At 41.3% G+C, this 14741-nt stretch overlaps 1 protein-coding gene across 5 annotated transcripts in view; it reads right to left on the reverse strand.

The window, feature by feature from the left end:
* Nucleotides 1–14741, reverse strand: part of GNAQ (G protein subunit alpha q) — a 354951-nt gene that overhangs the window by 203568 nt on the left and 136642 nt on the right. For 4 of the 5 annotated variants that reach the window (XM_049633988.1, XM_049633973.1, XM_049633997.1 and 1 more), the window contains one exon: nucleotides 7495–7679. In XM_049633988.1, coding sequence (XP_049489945.1) covers nucleotides 7495–7641 — 147 coding nt within the window. In that variant the 5' untranslated portion in view covers nucleotides 7642–7679. Of the gene's footprint in view, nucleotides 1–7494; nucleotides 7680–7962; nucleotides 8314–14741 lie in introns of those variants that run through there. The other variant, XM_049633982.1, reaches the window with a different exon arrangement.

Below are 14741 nucleotides of genomic sequence, written 5' to 3' on the forward strand. Positions count from 1 at the left end.
AGAAAGAAAGAAAGAAAGAAAGAAAGAAAGAAAGAAAGAAAGAAAGAGAGAGAGGGAGGGAGGGAGGGAGGGAGGGAGGGAGGGAGGAAGAAATACTACCACTGACAATATCCCCAATACTTGCATCTGATTTTCACCTTTGAACACCATTTAAAAAGAAAAAAAAAAAACCTACCTAGATGTAAATGTTGTAATTACTTATGAGATTTAGATGTAAAGGAAGCAAAACCCCCATTGGCTAGAGATCACTGTCACTCTGAATCTCTTGTTTATTGGCTTCATTTATTTTATTTATTTGTTTGTTTTTGTAAGTGCTCTGGAATGCACAAAGTTCAAGAAAGGTGGGAGATTTAAATTCTAACAAGTTGGGGCGCCTGGGTGGCTCAGTCGGTTGAGCGTCCGACTTCAGCTCAGGTCACGATCTCGCGGTCCCTGAGTTCGAGCCCCGCGTCGGGCTCTGGGCTGATGGCTCAGAGCCTGGAGCCTGCTTCCGATTCTGTGTCTCCCTCTCTCTCTGCCCCTCCCCCGTTCATGCTCTGTCTCTCTCTGTCTCAAAAATAAATTTAAAAATAAATAAATAAATAAATAAATAAATAAATTATAACAAGTTAACAACAGCATCATTTCTTTCTCAGAGTTTTGGAATCAGAGAATCAACACAAGGAAAAACCAACTTGGAAAGGATCTCAGAGGGTGTCCAGTCTATCCGGTCTTATTTCAGCAAAACTGCCTTAAAGAATTTCACAGGTTGTAAATACATTCTGTTTTTGAACACATCCAGATAAGGGGATTTCTCTACCTTCCTTGCTGTCCCATTTCAATGACTGTCACTCTAAGGAAAGTTCCCTTCAAATACATCCTAAATCCGGCCATGCTGTTTAAGTTATTTTCTGCTTGTTTTATTCTTCTTCTCCTTTTTTTAATGCTTATTTTTGAGAGAAAGAGAGTGAGCAGGGGAAAGACAGAGAGGGAGAAGAGGACAGAGTGTCCGAAGCGGGCTCCATGCTGACAGCAGACAGCCAATGTGGAGTTCGAACTCATGAATCATGAGATCATGACCTGAGCCGAAGTCAGACGCTCAACCGACTGAGCCACCCAGGCGATCCTTGCTTGTTTGATTCTTAATACAGAAGATTAACAGTGTTCGTCCCCACCCCTCATGCTAATTCATCTTCTAACAACTTGCAAACTCTTTTGATTTATCATCTATATTTTCATATACATTATCTATCTAACCCTTGCAACAATCCTATTATTAGCTGCTGCACTTTACAGACGGGGACATTCAGGCTTAGAGAGTAAAGAAATTTAGGCTTAGGGAAAAAATGTGACAATCCCAAGGTTACTCAGCTATTCAGGGCTTGGGTTCAAACCCAGCTACTTGCATCATATATAACTGTTACTAAGTCACGAACCCCTCAACCTCTCCATGCCCCCATTCTGAACAAGCCCAGAGTAAGAAGCTGTCCTTTAAAACAGGCTTAGCAAATGCCGAGCCAAACCGGAGGGTTTTCTTGCACAGAGAATCCACGTGCCATTTTATTTTCTAAACTGGCAGGGTGATGTTGCAGTGGGTAATTGTGATTTGTGCCAACATCATTCTCTTCTCTTAGTAACTATACCCTGACTTCCCTCAGGAACTGTCAATCAAATTGCCCAGCCTTGTCCAAAAAGCTAGCACAGAATCCAGGCCAGACCTCTCAGGCAAGTTTCCCCAGATATCCGATCCTCGAGTGGAGTAAAAGAAGAATGAAAATGGTCAGAGTTCATCTGTGTCACAGAGGAGTTCCCTAGACCTGCCCTGGTTTCCAGGAACTAGCCACTTCTCCACGCTTCTCCATGCTTCTCCACTTTTCCACGCTTCTCAGGGTCACCTCCTGTTCTTGTTAAGCCCTTCTTAACTTAGCCAGGGTTTTCTGTTGCTTATAAGCACAGAACACTGACTGATACAACTCTTTAGAGAAACATGAAAATACTTAGTAAGTTCTGCTTTAATTATGTGCTTATTCTGGTGACAAATACGGAATGAAATCAGTCTCTGAGCATTTGGTAAACTAAGAAAATTCCTTCATGTTGAAAAAGGGAGTCTGGGAATTATTGTTCAACTGATCAAAAGGAGCAGTAAGTTAGCAAGTCCTCCAGAATTCTGGCTACGTTTTTCTTCTGAAACATGGCTTCTGGGATCTTAGATTTCTCAGGAAGTGCAGAAAATTCAGAAAGCTGTGCAAGTGTTTAATGAGGCACTCTCCTGGTGAAAAGTCCTTTCTTAGAGGGAGGACAGAGATGCTGTAGTAACATGTGTTCTCAGTGGCACTCATTGGCCAGGAAAAAGGGAAACGGGTGTCAGGCCTGCAAACTCCTGGCTAGTCAATTTGGTGCCAAGTGAGGCCCAGTCATCTGGGACTTCCAAGTCTAAAAGCAGAAACTAAAAGAAAAGGTGACAGTGTCTGACTTTGACTCAACAGTCTTGAATTCATCGCATGAAGAAGCATTGCATTACATTCTATTCTCCTCCGGGGACCAGACAAAAGAGCAAAGTCTATGAGTCCTCTGAAATTGCCCTAAGAATAGCTTGATTTCAAAATTCTCAGAAACTATCCAGAAACAAGGATACCAGGATCTGCTAATCTGGGGTCATTTACTCCATGAAAAAAAAAAGCTCTCACAACATTCGGCACATGATGCAGAGACAACGAATTACAAAACAAGAGGTGTGTTTACTGTGACATCATTTGCAATCCGAGGAAATAAAGCACGTGCATATAAAATATCAACAGGGCGATGCAGGAACTGCCAGATAAAGATAATAAATACATAAAAATCATGGGTCAATACCTGACCTATTTCCCACACTGTAATTCAAGGGAGTTCTTAGCCATGTGAGCACAGAAACTTTTTTTTTCTTAATCTCTCCTTTTTTACAAAGAGCTGATTTCAACACCCAAACAACGAATAATCAGAAGAATACGTCTGTTTAAGAGAGGAAACTGTAAGGTGATACTGATGGACATTCTCCCTTTTGGACAGTAAAAAATGATGGACGATGGCGCACCTGGGTGGTTCAACTGGTTGAGCATCAGACTCTTGGTTTCCGCTCAGGTCATGATCCCAGGGTCATGGGATCGAGCCCTGTGTCAGGCTCCAGGCTGAGCATGGAGCCTGCTTAAGATTTTTTCTCTCTCTCCCTCTCTCTATCTTTCTCTCTGCCCTGCCTCTATCTTTCCCTCTGTCCTGCCCCTGCTCATGGACATGCTGGTTCTCTCTCTCTCTCTAAAATAAAAAATAAAATAAATATCAATTTAAAAATGACAGAGGAACCTCATAGAATGCCTTGCACCTAGTGGAGGCTTAAATGTATCTTTTGATTTGACTGAGCAACAAATATTTAATCCCTTTTAACATCAGCTATCCACAGTTGTGTTTAGGGATATGGCAAAGTAATATTTAGGAGTAAACAAACCCTAGCTCACAGTATAGTGAGAAGTCGTCTTCGGACCTGTTCTCTCACTTGGGCAGAGCCCAAGCGGCTCACCTGTAAACGTTACTCACTTGGCAGAGAAAATTCAAGAATGGGATAGCAGATACTCAGAGAAGAACTGATCTTTATTTTTGGTAAAAGTGTGCAATTTATTACAAGCTACTCCAGAGCTAGCCAATCCCTAGACTGTAAGTTCTACAAAAAGGCATGGGTTGCTACACCACCATCTAGGGCAGAGACCATGGCCTGGACTCCCCATGACCACTGCACCAGCCCCCCAGCTAACTGGAGGGACTCTCAATTCAGTGTAGTAACACTTACGCAGGAGCCAGAGAAATTCCAGTATTCTGCTGTGGTATTCTCATTGCTGGAACCAATTTCACAGCAAACAAAACTGTGACAATTTCCCAGTTAAGAACACGCCATACTATTTGCAAGCTACGTTTTGCTTTATAAAATACATGAACTCAGAGGCAAGTACAGAGTCAGGCAAGTACACAGTTAGCAAGTTTTTGTTTCTCTTTATGCTACTACCAAACACTGTGGCCAACGTGGACATAGATGCAAAGAAGCCTTTATAAAAACTATGTTTTTTAAGTCTTTGGTGTCACAAAATAATATAAGTCACAGCGCATTTCTTCCAAGTAATTGCTAATAACCTGCACACCAAATCTCTCAACTATTAAACAGAGAGCATATTGTAACCAGAAACCTCTGTAGAAAATTCTAAGCAAAACATATTATTATTAAATGGGTGTCATAAACACAAGAAAATAAAATTCAAACTTCTAAGCCTAGATTCAAAACCTTTCAGAAACACATTCTAAACCAGTTTGATTTTACTTTCCAGTTCTCCTAAAAATTCTGTTCAAGTTAAATTGGCCAACACAGTCACATTCCTTTTTCTCAACATTTATCCCTGCCACCCCTCCACCCCAAAGTGCCTCTCCTTCAGCTACCCCCTTGACTCTTTCTGAATTGTAAATTTCTGCCCAGCCCTAATGAAACTTCTCTGCGTCCCTGAAAGCACAGTTTTTATTCGCTTTCGCACATAAAACCATTTCAACAGCTATGTGCTGATCTGAATAACGATTTTTACAACTCGGGGGCAGAAGAGGAAGCTTTCAGTGGTCTAATGTTATAATGATTTGCCTGTTCATAAAACAGGGTTGTTTTGAGCCTTTACTACACACAAGGTGCAACACCAGGGTCAGTGAAGAATGCTGAGGTGCAACGGATACATCCTCTACCTTCAAGGAGCTTGGAGTCTAGTGGGGAAAATAAGATCAACACCCAAGTCATCATAAGAATACAAACTAGACAATTATAAACACTCCTCTACGGCTTCTGCTAAAGGAGGGTGGGATTACTTACCCAATGGAAGGGGGGAGGTGTGCAGAGAAGGACTCTAGGAGGAGGTAGCAGCTGGATGCAACAGAAAGAAGACTTTAGGTCCTTAGTAAGCATTGACAAAGGCAAGGAGTGGGCAGAGCTTGGAAGTAAGGAGTGATGCTTCAGAATATGTGTATGTTGTAGAGAAAATGGAACGAGTGGGTAAGTAATTTATATTACAAATTAAAGGGGATTCAACATACTGAGAAATTCAGAGGTCAGCACACACTCATGTCATTGTATCAGGCAGTATGTGAAATAACCAAGAGAGGGCGGAAGATTCCATAGGGTAATTATGATATCTGAGAAAAATCGTAACATTTTAACTTTTTATGATATTGCTTTTCCACCGAATGGTGTTCATCACAGTAAATTCTACTTAACTAGAACTGATACAAAGACTTCACATGCTCTTAAATATTCTTTATTGTGTTATACGAATAAAGCATACATCCCACTCTGTCTTCTATACCTCTACATGATGGTACAATAAATGATCTTCAAATGAAAAGCTACCATCAAAGCAAGATCCTGAAACATTCTTCTGGAATATCCAAGAAATGTGATTTTTCTGCATCAGTAAGAGAGACTGCGTTACATTATACAGTGTAAACTGGCAATACGTTATATATATAACACATATTGCCAGTTATCCACATAGACACATCTGACCCTTAAAAAACACAGGTTTGGGGGCACCTGGGTGGCTCAGCCGGCTGGGCATCCGACTTCAGCCCAGGTCATGATTTCACAGTCCGTGAGTTCAAGCCCCACGTAGAGCTCTGTGCTGACAACTCAGAGCCTGGAGGCTGCTTCAGATTCTGTCTCCCCCCCTCGCTGCCCCTCCCCGACTTGCACTCTTTCTCTCTCAAATAAATAAATAAATAAATAAATAATAAAAAATTAAAAAAACAAAAAAAACACACAGGTTTGAACCCTGCAGGTGCATTTATACATGGATTTTTCTGATATAGTACAATACTATAAATGTATTTTCTCTTCCTTGTGATTTTCTGAATAACATTTTCTTTTCTCTAGCTTGTTTTGTAACAATACAGTGTATAAAACGTATAACACACAAAGTATGTGTTAATCAACTGTTTATGTTATCAGTAAGGCTTCTAGTCAACAGTAAGCTAGTAAGTTTTGGAGGAACCAAAAGCTATACGTGGATTTTTGACCACATGGGGGATCAGCACCCCTAATGCCCACATTGTTCGAGGGTCAACCGTACATCATAGCACACGTGTGGTAACTCAGCCAGAATTCATCAGATCATGATATTATCAACTAATTGTGGATTGGGACAGTCACTGGTATTAAAGGCAGTTCCTTCAACAGAATTTCCTCCCACTGCAACAAAACCAGTGTGCCATTCTTTCAGAAATTCACTACACTGAGATTTCTTAGTGGGGAAAAACAGCCTTGATCCTTCTACATGTAGACTGGTTAGGTATCCAGGCAGCCTCATGTGGTTCAAGCAAACACGCTCCCAGGCTCATAAAGCTGCCCAGATCTTTTTCACTCTCGAGGGTTCTTTGTGGAGGGCCTCTCTGCTATTTGTGGACACGCTCTCTTGTTGCCCTCGGCAAACTAAGGGCGAGAGCATCAGTTACATCAGAAACAGCCAGTTGATTTCAAGGAAACATCCAAGAAAAATAAATGCCTGATTTTAAGATGATGTGTATAGTTAGGAGCTTCTCAATGGTAACAGAAGTGAAGGTACACAGCACTGCTTTATTTTACCTATGATTCACTTTGAGTTAAATCCTAGTGTATGAGTCACAGCAGGCATGCCAGCTTCTTGCTGTTACATATTGATCCGGGTGTATGGAACCATTTCTAAGAGTAGATTCTCCAGAGTACTGAGGGAGAGTGGAAGTTCTGATGAAGCCCTAAAGCAAGTGTAGGTACAAATTTAGTGCTCTGTCAACACAAGGCGAGGCTTTACCAGCTTACGATAAAATCAACACCTCCAAGCCCTGAAAAAATTTGTTGGTTTTTTTTTTTCCTAACCCCTTCTCCAGTGACGTTAGAAGTTTGCATTACTTGAACACAATTGCAGGGAAACGTGTTTGAAAGGTTATTGGAAGTGACAGATGGGCCTATTTTGAAATAAAATTAAGCCTGTGGCACTACTGAAAGGAAGTCACGAAATCCAAAATTAAACTGGACAGAATGCTCTTAAGCTGTTTTTGTTCTTTTTTTTTTTTTTTTTTTTTTGCCAAGGAAGCACAAAGAGTGGGAGGTTGAAACAAGGCTGCTGCCTCTTCTCTGAATTCACTCACCTTGGTCAATTTGTCTTGAACTCACAAACTGTCTTCTTAATGTAGTGTGGCGTCCCCTAAGTTTTATACCTCCATCTGTTTACCATTGAACATCCAAATAATGTCTTTCATCGGTATCGCTAAGAACACAACTCTAATTGTGCATAGATGTGACTTTAAAGATTTAAGGGGAAAAAAAAAAACTATAAGGAACGTATTGAACCATTAAAAGTCCCATTTAAGATGAGATGAAAAACAGGCACTTCAAAACCCACCCACTGCACATCCCAGACCTGTGAAGGGTGCCTGCGCACCGTGGACGGCTACGCCAGCGATCCCGTGCGGATCCACGCCTACCTTATTGTGCTCGTACTTGTAGGGGATCTTGAGCGTGTCCATGGCTCTGATCATAGCCTGCATGGCCGTGAAGATGTTCTGATACACCAGCTTGGTGAAGCCCCTTTTGTCTTCATCAGAGTAGCCTGACCCATGGATGATTCTCATCTGCTTGATAAACGTACTCTTGCCGCTCTCTCCTGTCCCTGAAAGATGGACAACAGCAAAAGACGTCGTCAGACCATGACACCTTCTCAGTTTCCCAGACAACGAAACCAGACAGGGCGGCTTGGACGTGGCATCCCCAAACAGCCTGCTGGAGGGGCATCCCGGGAGGGCACATCACTAGGGGTAGAAAGGCCACCTGTAGAGAACACTCAGCAAAACTGCAGGGATGAGGGTCCATTTCAGGGGCGGATGAGGGTCCATTTCAGGGGCAGATGAGCTTAAACAAAACAAAACGAACCAACAAACAAAAAACCCTGTCACCTTTTTGTAAGCCACCCAGCGTGGAATTTTGATAGTGTATTTGTAACCACATATCTTATGGCAAACACAACAAAATCAGCATCTTTTGAAGAGAATAAACACTTGATAAAGCTCTCTTCCCTGGAGAATATCTGCAAGACTGCCAGGAGGCTGGGCTGCTAGGCAGGATCTGGATCTGGAAATGACAATGCGCTTACATAAATGCCGTTCGTAGGAAGGAAAAACGCCTAGAAAGTTCTACACATTTTCTTTCATTTTAAAATGAAGTGTGTGTGTATATATATATATATATATATGTGCTGTATATATGTGTGTGTGTATATGTATCATATATTTTTGATATATATCACATATATACGATATATATATCACATATATACCATATACCATATATATATGATATGTATATATCACATATATACCATATACCATATATATATGATATGTATATATCACATATATACCACATATGTGATATATATATATAGATATATATATAGATATATCTATATATATATATATAAAAGCATCAACTGTATCAGTGGCAGTTATCCCAAGGAATCACCTAATTCCGAGAAGTCACAGTGACACTCCTTCTGTCTGCTCATTCTTGACTGATAAATAACATGATATAGAAATTTACTGTTACTGGATTTTTCTCTTCTGTGCTCTTATTTTTCTCTTTTTCAACATCTATTTTCTGTTAGTGTAAGCCTGAGGGCAATCCTTTCAAAGCTACCAATGACCATGGAAGGAAGAAGACAGAAAGATGAGATCATGTCACTGAATAACACTCTATTTCTTCCACAACTTATCCAACACTACGACTCTAAAAACTTCCTTTCTCCAAATGTAGGTGGCTTCTTTCCTATGTCACTTCATTTCTGAATATTTCTCACTCACTTTCCGGCTTCCTTGAGATTTCCAAAAAACAAACGTCTCTGTCTTCCCCTAACAGTGTAGAAAAACACTGAAAGTACCTATTTGCACATTACATTTGGAAGAATATAATATTAAAACACAGGATGACAGGGGCATCCTCATTGCCACTTCCTACCTACAAGGTGCTTACAAAAACAAGAAAAGAGAAAAGGAAAACTAAAACTAGGAATACAGCAGCTGTCCCAATTTCATTTTGTTTTTCTGGTGGTTGGATTTCATTATTATCTTTATAAACAATCAAGAAAAATTCAAATGAGTATTACGGTTTTCATAGAAGCACTCTTAAATGACTGCAGATGTCCGCGTAAATGCAGAAGCCTCGCACGGTTACGACGGAAGATGATCTCTAGCCCCGAGGTTCTGGGTCAACAACTCCTTTATCATTTTCAGATGACTCTTAATCAGCACTCTGGACTCCTCCAACTACAAAGTTAACACTACAATGTGAATGCCTCAACCCATTTTAAGGAGCTTCACCGGAAGAGTTTAAAAGGGCTATTTTACAATTCCAACCTTGAATACTGGGGGAAAAAACCCCAAAGCATCTAAAAAGTAGCACCTCTTGGTAGAAAAAGAACTACAGAATTGTTTCTCATTACCGATTAACAACTTATTTAAAAAAAAAAAAACAAAAACCTGATATCTTTACTCTCCCAAGCAATTCAAAGTACACGAGAAAAAAATCCAGCTTGCCTCTGTTTATTATCCTTATCCACGGGACAATGGCTTGCTGTGAGGGCCCAACCATAGGCATAATCATCAAATCAGAATCCCCGCTAGTTTTTTCCACAACAAAAACAAGAAGAAATCTTAATTTGTGAGGTTAATGACACGAGAAGGAAAGAGAATCAGGCAACAGGTCCCCTTCCTCCTGGCTTTCTGTGCAGCTTTTATATATTCATTTGGTGAGTAGAAAATACAAAATATAAAAATAAATGTAAAAAGATATAAAAATACGAAAGCAGCAGACGATAAACTGCACTGGCTTGTGTTTCCACAAAGTCTTGCTGGGCAGGAGCAGTCCATGCTTGGCACCTCTTTGGATCTAGTCACCTGGGCATCACACTAATGAACTCAATGAGATCAAACTAATGAGATCACACTAATGAGATCAAACAGAGGCAGAGCGCGGGACCAGTGAATGAATGGGGGGCACGTAAACAGGAAAGAAAAAAGCATCCAAAAACCAACTCCACATTAAGATATTAAGATTCCTAATGCCCCAGATATGTCCAGGGATCCTCTCTCGCCATTTGCGTGTCTTGCTCCACGCCCCAGGAGGCTGCCCCAAAAGGATTTCACGTCAACAGTTCCCTTACCCTCTGTCTTTTTCTTGGGTTTAGTTCACGGAAGACACGAGGAGACCAGAGAGTAGGAAAATGAGGAAGGGGAATTTCCTACAGCTCACTCCCTACAAGGGCACCAGAGGCACGTTGTGTCTCCTTCAAAAGGCCACAGGTCCCGCTGGGTGTCTGCTCCCATACAGCTACCCTCTCTTGGTTCTTGTGACTGCTCTCTCCCCTTGCCGGACTGCTACTTGCCCCTATGACCTGGTCCCTTTATAGAACTCCCCTCAGCCACCCAGCTGGAGTGCGCCACAGGTTTCCTACTGGGACCCTGACTGGTACAAATGCCACAGGGAAGCAGGGGAAGCTTGGTAAGATGAAAGATGGTCGTTTCTCTATAAATTTTACTCATAAGGCAGTCTCTAGTCCATAAAAACTTACTAGCCACTATTTCACTCTGACAGCATTCTCCCAGAGGCCAACCATGATGAAGAAATGCTACAGCCCAATTCTACCCCAAAGTCCTAATAAACACAGTACTGGCCACCCACCCCCACAGTGTGTACACGTGCAAAACAAACACACTCCAAGACCAGCCTCCAATAGAGAGGGGAAATCATGGCCTCTACCTCCTGAATACCCTCTCTCATAAAGGAAATCAAAAGAAATTTGTGTTCAACCCTTAATACTTTGCCAAGCACTTTGAAATACACTGTCATTTCATCTTCTCAAAAATCTGTGAGACAGACATCCTTCTCCTCATTTCACAGAAAAGAAAAGGCCTTGGAGAGGCGAGGCAGTGGGCAGAGACGACCCGGCTACTAATGGGCAACGTGCAGGTTCGACCCAGCCCTTAGCTGCCCAGTTTGGGTTTGTCACTATTTTTTTTTTTTAATTTTGTAACGTTTATTTATTTTTGAGAGAGAGAGACAGAGCATGAACGGGGGAGGGGCAGAGAGAGAGGGAGACACAGAATTGGAAGCAGGCTCCAGGCTCTGAGCCATCAGCCCAGAGCCTGACGCGGGGCTGGAACTCACGGACCGTGAGATCGTGACCTGAGCTGAAGTCGGACGCTTAACCGACTGAGCCACCCAGGCACCCCTGGGTTTGTCACTGTTTTAATAGTCACGCCTGCCCTAAATCCAGGATAATTAGCTTCCACTGCCCACTGTATAAAAATATCTTCTGATGGCTTTGACTTCACCCAACTTTTATCCATCTAATCTAATTTTGAGTTTCTGAATACTACTTCAATTAGCAGGGATCCATATCGAATCTGGTGCCATCTTCCAATTGACTGGCCACTCATGAACTTAATGCTCATCCTTTGATGTTACTATATAAATGCAGCAAATTCAAGGCGAAGGCAAAGCTTCACGTAAGAGGAAGTCTGAGTGATTTTCAAACGCTGTAGGTTGAAGATAAAAGTAGTCAACTGACACATCGTTCTTTTCTAACAATGGATTTAGCCCAAAAAAGGTAAATGGACTGACACCTCAACCAAGCAATTTAGCTACTTTGTTCCAAGAGTTCTATCGTGGAGACAAATGAAATACTATTCTTAACAAATGTGCAAGCCAAATATCATGTTGTTCTCCTATTTTTATAGACTTAAACAACATTCTCAGGATTTGAAATGGACATTTTGACAATCTACTCATGATTAATATCAAAAAACAATATTTGGTACAATTAAAAAAACAGCTATTCCTTAATTATATAAAATGGTGTTGTTTCCTAAAGCCACATGAAAAGTTCGATGAGAGACTTTGTAATTCTTTATGTCTGAATGAAAGAAATTAGACTTTTGAAAGAATGAAAGCAAGTAGATTCTTGTGAATCCAGCGATGGCTAATCTCTTTGCATAGCACAGGGCATAAGTAACTCTTGACCTATCTCAAGAAATACAAATCTATTGTTTCCAAAGCCATTGATAAAATCTAGCAATGAGCCCTTACATGAAAGTGCAGGTGGGAAAGGCTCTCATTTTTGCTGATTTAACTATAACTTCAATCAAGTCATGGAGTAACCATGACAAGCACGTCAATACATACAACGGTGCTCATCCCACAAAACTGTTTTTTTTCTTGGAATGGTCTCCATAAATACAGCTAAAAATTTTCCCTGGAAAAGCTGTTTCACCTTTGGGTGGGTACTCTTAACTTTTCTTATTCTAGCTCATCAACACACCCAAAAATGAGACTACATGAGAATCATGCTATTAAAAAGGGCATACATAGCGACAGCCGGCTGGCTCGGTAGGTAGAACGTGTGACTCTTAATCTTGGGGTGTGAGTCTGAGCCCCACATTGGATGTAGAGATTCCTTAAAAATAAAACCTAATTAAAAAGACAAAGAAGCACACATCAGCCAGCATGCATAATTGGCTTTGAGGGATACTTAGGGTTTTTTTCTTCCCTACTCTTTCCGTCAGAACAAAATCAAATACGAATTTAATATCCCATTGTGGAGGGCATCACTTTGTAAGCTGTTAGAATACAGCACACCAGACATATACGCAGTCACACACACAGACACAATCTGATGCTTCCATTTTAGGACTTGACAAGATCTCTGAAACACAAGAGGATTTCCACACACAGCTTCTGCCACAAATCCACATTTACTCTCTGTGTCCCGCTCAGGCTAAGCATCTATATGACGAAACTGATTATCCTGCCCATTTGCACAATGAAATCTGTAAACAGTTCTGTCCAATTAATCTCTAAAGGCAGGACAGTTTTTCTTATCCCACACCCCCTATCCTCCCGAGATGGCAGTTTTAAATCCAGTAATACATTAACTTCTTAATGGCAATGGATTATCATTTACTGTTGGAAAGCAATCACGGATTCACTGGTTCCTTCTCTCACACTTAAGTTGGCTTCTCGGATTATACTTTCATCAAAAGAGCTGCAAAGCACAATTCACGTCTGCACAAGACTTGCTCATGCCCTAAAAACGTCAGTTACTACTGTCACTGCTCTGAAAGACGGTGGTATCCCTGACTGCTGGACAATGGCCCTGGAAAACAATCATACAACACTACACTATCAGGAACTTGAAGGCTCCTGATGCTTCATTCCCTTCATCCGGAAAGAAAGGCAGAAAACACACCTCCGGGCCTCTTACAGGCTGTAAGAGACCCATCACTGCCCCTTTTTTTAGGCCTCCAGGAAAAAGAAGAAATGCCAACACTGAGTTATAAAAACTATGGTATTTGAAGTTGTACAATAAATATATTCGTTTTGTCCTGCCAGTGCCTTTCATGACTGTATTTGGAGACATTGTCAAACCATCAGAAATCTACATCTGAAGCCTTTAATTAATGTGAAGGCTGGAGCCAAATGCCCCTGCCCTGCCCTCTTGATTGGCCAGCACCCAGATAGAGAAAGGCTAAGAACAAACCCAAGTCTCATGGAGCTCAATTATAACTCAAGTAACTGTACTTAATAAGGACTGCTGGTTTAGGCCAAGAGTTTAAAATATAGAATCTCAGCCCCCCCCCCCCCCAGCTGAACTTGGACTACTTCCACATAATCTTGGATAAAGTAGAACCAGAAATTTCAGGGAGGAATTCGCTACCCATAAGCACAGCATCAAGCCACACGTGCAAGGAATTAATAGCACTGAGATAAAAGTGATTTAAATACACCTAGTCAAAACTCAATCCATGTGTTGTCCACACCTCGGTCTATCCACTTTAAGACCCACGTATTCTGCCATCTGCACATCTTCCTCCACTTAAATTGGGAACCTGCACTGGTCACCAAGCAGCTCTAATACCAAAGTCACCATAACTTCCTCTCCTTAAAAGACTGTCTTTGAGGCCAAGGGTTGGAAATGACTTCACTTTGTCCCCAGCAAAGTCTGGCAGAAGGTACTACTAGACAGTTTAAAAAATACATAGTACAGAAAATGAACTGAATTTAGTATCGCCCACTATGAATGGTAAGTGAACAGATGGGTAAATCAGTGGTAACCAAGACTATTAATAACAACTCATCCAGGTAAGTTGGTTTTAAAGGAAAGACGGGCAAAATACACTGAAAATGCAACGTGTTGAACACATTTGGAATCTCATCTAGTTCTGGCTTCCTCAGAGTGGTGAAATCCTCCTGGAAAAGGACCTCCAGTGCTGCTAAGGTTATTCACCAGGTACGATTTCTTGGGAGAGTCAATTTTACCACAGAGTGGCCATGGTAAATAAACACCTGTGTATGAAAAACTAGCATCGGTTGGTTGCACGAGCTTCTGGATACAGTAAAAACTATTAGAGTATATACTTCTTGCATGTGTTTATTTATTTAAATAAGAGAGAGAATATAAATAAATTGAGAAAAGAGAGAGAGTTGCACGCCCGTGAGTGGGGGAGGGGCAGAGAGCGACAATTCCAAACAGGCTCCATGGTTTTGGCAACGAGTCCGACTCGGGGCTCCATCTCATGAACTGTGAGATCACGACCTGAGGGGAGACTAAGACTTGGATGTTTAATTGACTGAGCCACCCAGGCACCCCTAGAATGTATACTTTTAAATGGTGGATTTCGAG

The sequence above is a fragment of the Panthera uncia genome, chromosome D4 (assembly GCF_023721935.1).
Source record: "Panthera uncia isolate 11264 chromosome D4, Puncia_PCG_1.0, whole genome shotgun sequence".
NCBI lineage: Eukaryota > Metazoa > Chordata > Mammalia > Carnivora > Felidae > Panthera > Panthera uncia.